The sequence below is a fragment of the Culex quinquefasciatus genome, chromosome 3, assembly GCF_015732765.1.
Source record: "Culex quinquefasciatus strain JHB chromosome 3, VPISU_Cqui_1.0_pri_paternal, whole genome shotgun sequence".
NCBI classification, from domain to species: Eukaryota; Metazoa; Arthropoda; class Insecta; order Diptera; family Culicidae; genus Culex; species Culex quinquefasciatus.
In genome coordinates, this window is record NC_051863.1 from 22013609 (window position 1) to 22017729 (window position 4121).

Sequence of the window (4121 nt, forward strand, 5' to 3'; positions counted from 1 at the left end):
GGACGAATTCACAGGTTTGGTTGGGTTTGGCAGAAAGAGAAGGCAGTGCAGGTGTCTCGTTCCCACGTGCTGGATTTTGAACATTATTTTTGGCTCGGTTTGACAGTTAGATCGCAAGAGTGGAAGTGGGACGGGATATACAGTTTTGCTTGGGAACAAATGAGAAAGAGAGAGTTTATAGAGCTTTATGACGTTTCGCGTACACACACTAGCGCACCATTTGATTTTGCTGGCCGGACAAAATTTAACCTCACTTTTTTTCGTGTACGTACACGCAATACATGCGCACGTAAATAACTCTATGTCCACAACGGGAACTCTACACACCGCGCGGTACAAGTGTAACGGGATCTTTTGTAAAAATTATAGATTTTACACAGTGTGTTGTGTAGAAAAAAAATCAAGCAAAATAATTATCATATGAACCCAAAATATGATCAAAAATCTCGTCAAAAATCGATATTTTGACGATTTGGGTCAATTATGAGGGCAGATTCGGATATGAAAAATTTATAGTTGAAGAATTTTTGAATTTCGTAAGGGTGGTCCCACCCACTTTTCTCTTGGAAATTAGACATTTTCAAATGAAAATATCTCGAGTTTAACGAAAAATACCCCTTAGATTTTATCAGCGTTTGTAGTGCGAGTCCCCCTTTGAATGGAATGTGGCGTTTAAAATTTGGCTTGCGCTTTTTCGAGATATTAAAGAATTGCTACGTTCAAAAACTGATTTTTGAAGATTCGCTCAGATGTTCTCACTAAATTTGGTCGTAAAAGGCGTAGATTGCTAGATAAAATTTTGGTCTCTTCGACTAAGTTTCTTAAATTGGCAAGCCCAACTACTTTCTAGAAGACAAACAAAAATCCCAAAAATATTCCTGTAAAGTTAGATTTTGAAAATCACCCCAATCGCGAACCATCCTAATTTGCAATCAAACCCAAAGTTGCCTATTTCCATTTGCAATAATTCTTCTGAAGACACCAAAGCTCCAAGGATTCAGCATTTTTCAAAAAGTCCATTTTCCACTTAATTTTGCGATCTGAACAATGTTTTAAATCAAACCGAATTTAAAAAAAATAGGCTTGAATCTTGAAATTATTTTTTGCTGTCCACCAAATTAGAAAGTTTTTCTCAACATAAAAAATCTCTTCATTTCAGAACTTGACAAAAAAAACAGAAAAAAGCCCAAGTAGTTTGAGGCCAAATAGATTAATTCTCAAAGTGGTAGGTTATGATTAGAACTTTTCGGAGATATGAGTACTCGGAAAAAATCCGATTTTTTTATTTAATTTTTTATGAGGCTGGTACAGATATTTTAAAACATGTTATGTCACCTCTTCCCGGCCCGAAAAATCATAGGGGAAAACCTTTTTTTTAACATAAAATTGTTAAAGGAAATTCGAGTGCAATCACCTGAAATCAATTTAAAATACATTCCACTGAGTTAAGAATCATTAAAAAAAACCCAAAAAGGAAAAAACTAAAAATTTGGTTTATTGGATCTTTTTTTTTTTAAAAAAAAACTCCAGAACTGAACTAGTGTAAAATGCATATAAAACACTTTTTCATACGTATGTTAGAATCACGGCTTGTTATTTTAATTTTTATATTTTTAATTTTTTTTTGAAAATATCAATTTGAATCAAATTTAAAATATATAAAAAAAATCGGCCCAATATCGGCCTATCAGCACTTTGGTCATGAGCACATGAGCACACAGCTTTCACAGTTTTTGACTGTTCCAAAATAACAAATAGCTCAATAGCTCAGCAAGCAATTTTCCATTGTTGATGTATCTAAAAATGTTGATTGAATAGCGGAAAACTGCAAAAGTGATAAGAATTGATCGAACGGCTTAGAGTGATTAAAATGGGTATATTTCCTCCACTTTTTAAAAGAAAAGCTCCTAAAAATATGTTTTAAAGGTTCAAACAAAATTCCTAACAACAATTCAGCCTTCAGAAAGATTATTTCTAGATGAGGCTGTTCTTCATATAATTATTTCAAACAAAAAATGTTGAAATTTGAAATTTGTGTTTTGTTGAAAGATGTGTTTATAATCCCCGTAAAACATACAAACAAATTAAAAGTACTTTTTTTTAATCCAATTTTAAATAAAGAATGTTAAATAAAGAAATTGACATATTTCAGAGTGCAACTATATTTTTTAAATTTACAATTATGACGAATACGTTAAATCGATCTGAAAATCCCTTCTCAAAATACTGATTTTCGTATATCTACGTACCCATTTGTAAGACCAATCCGCATAATTGCATCTTTTTATCCCTGGTAACATTTTTAAACTTACAGGTTTTATCATGGTTCTGAAAACCCTCATAAGGCCTAAAAAGGCTTACTAGGGATAAAATTGCTTTTTTTACATAGGATATTTATGAAAAAGTATAATCCAAATCTAGAGTTTTTTTTTTTTTTTGAAAAGTTCCTATAAGCTATTGCATTTCATTTGTTTGTTCAATTCATTTCAATTCATTTTATTTACCGAAATAACAATTTAACAACTGGTGTGAATAACTGGTTCATAGAGATTTGGTGTTCCTTGCAACTATTTCCATAACCCCTTCAATAACTATTTCAATAACCGCTTGGTAACAGAAGGTTCTTCAAATGCAATTCAACAAAAACTAGGGAAAATTTGACCAAAAAACCTAGTGAGATCGAAACTTGGGGTTTCTTAAAACTAATATCACAGACGAGTGGTGAGGTTGAATTCCGCTTCATTAAAGGGGAAGGATGGCTTCTATCAGTGGGTTGTCCGGCATCTGGCAGCTGTTCCGGAAGTTCTGGAATAAGCGATCGATAAACTGGTCGATCATCTCCAGTTCGGCAAGCTGGTGGAGTTCATCGGTGGGGTGCCACGGTTCGAGGTTGTAGATCATCTTCAGCAATGTGTTCTGCATACTTTGAGGCTTTTTGCGGTGGGTTTTCATATGTTTATAGGACCTATAAAAAACATAAAACAAAAACCACAAATTTATAAATCGCGAAAAAATTAATCAAAATCTAGAAAACTGATTATCGGATTAGAATATCTTTTTATAATGAAACGGATAAAAACATGTTGAATTCGGTAAGAAAAATAAAATTGCAGTTTAATTTCAAATTAAACTTTTAAAAAATCTGCCCGGCATCAGTCGAATTCCCGACTTTTTCCAGGTTTTCCCTTTCTTTCTTTTTTTTATTTGTAACTTTGACATTGCGAAAAACACAAAACAATTCAAAAATATAATCAAGAACCTAAATTGTTTAATATCAGGTTGAAAAAAAAAATTATATTTATTTTTGTAAAGGTGAAAAAAAATATTTTGTCGAAAAAATATGCCCGTGCAGGGTTAAACTTGTAACTCTACACATCAAAGACAGAGTTGCCATCAAGAAAATCTGTCAAACAGATAAAACATCAAAACTGACAGCTGATCGAAAAACTGTCAGCAGAATCATAACAAAACAAGTAAAATTTAGGCAATACCTCACGGAACCTGCGAAACAAAAATTAAAAAACGATGAAAAAGCAAGCGAAAAACCTGATCCTGGACCGGATGCACCGGGGCGTCGTGTACACCTGCATGGGCCTGACCCTGTGGGGCAGCTACATGCTGGGTATGCGGTTCTACCGGTACTTTACCGTCATCAAGCCGGCCCGCCAGGAGGAGGAGCTGCGGATGCTGCAGGCGGGCGCCGGGCCCGGTCCGGCGGTACCCTCGCTGGACACCGCTCCCACACTCAAGTCGTAAAAGCCGGAAGCGCATTTCTGAGGGGGGGATGTAATAAGCTATAGACTATTTGAGGAATACTTCTGTTATGTAATAAATGCTAGTAAGATTGAACCGGGACGGACATGTGTTTTGATTTGTTTATCACACAATTTGAAAAAAAGAAGGAAAGAGAATGGGAGATTTATGCAAGAGAAAGAGAGAGATCAATTACAATAAGTTTGGCGAGATAGGCTCCGCCCATCTTAATTTGGCAAACGATGCTCCACCCACACCTGGTGTTGAGCTCTCATCAAAATGTCATTTTTAATTGCAGGACAATGTAAGAGTGATTGATGTCTTCAAGTTTTATATCGTTTCCAGCATTGTTGTGTGGAAAAGATTTT

General features: G+C 34.8%; 1 protein-coding gene across 1 annotated transcript; it reads left to right on the forward strand.

Annotated features, from left to right (window-relative positions):
• Positions 1–3441: 3441 nt before the first annotated feature.
• Positions 3442–3855, forward strand: LOC6048304. The gene has a single exon (XM_001865207.2). It carries the CDS (start codon positions 3526–3528, stop codon positions 3754–3756), a length of 231 nt encoding a protein of 76 aa, XP_001865242.1. The 5' UTR covers positions 3442–3525; the 3' UTR covers positions 3757–3855.
• Positions 3856–4121: the final 266 nt, after the last annotated feature.

Excerpts from the sequence above, each read along its gene's own strand:
- LOC6048304 (XM_001865207.2), top strand. The coding sequence starts at position 3,526 with ATGAAAAAGCAAGCGAAAAACCTGATCCTGGACCGGATGCACCGGGGC.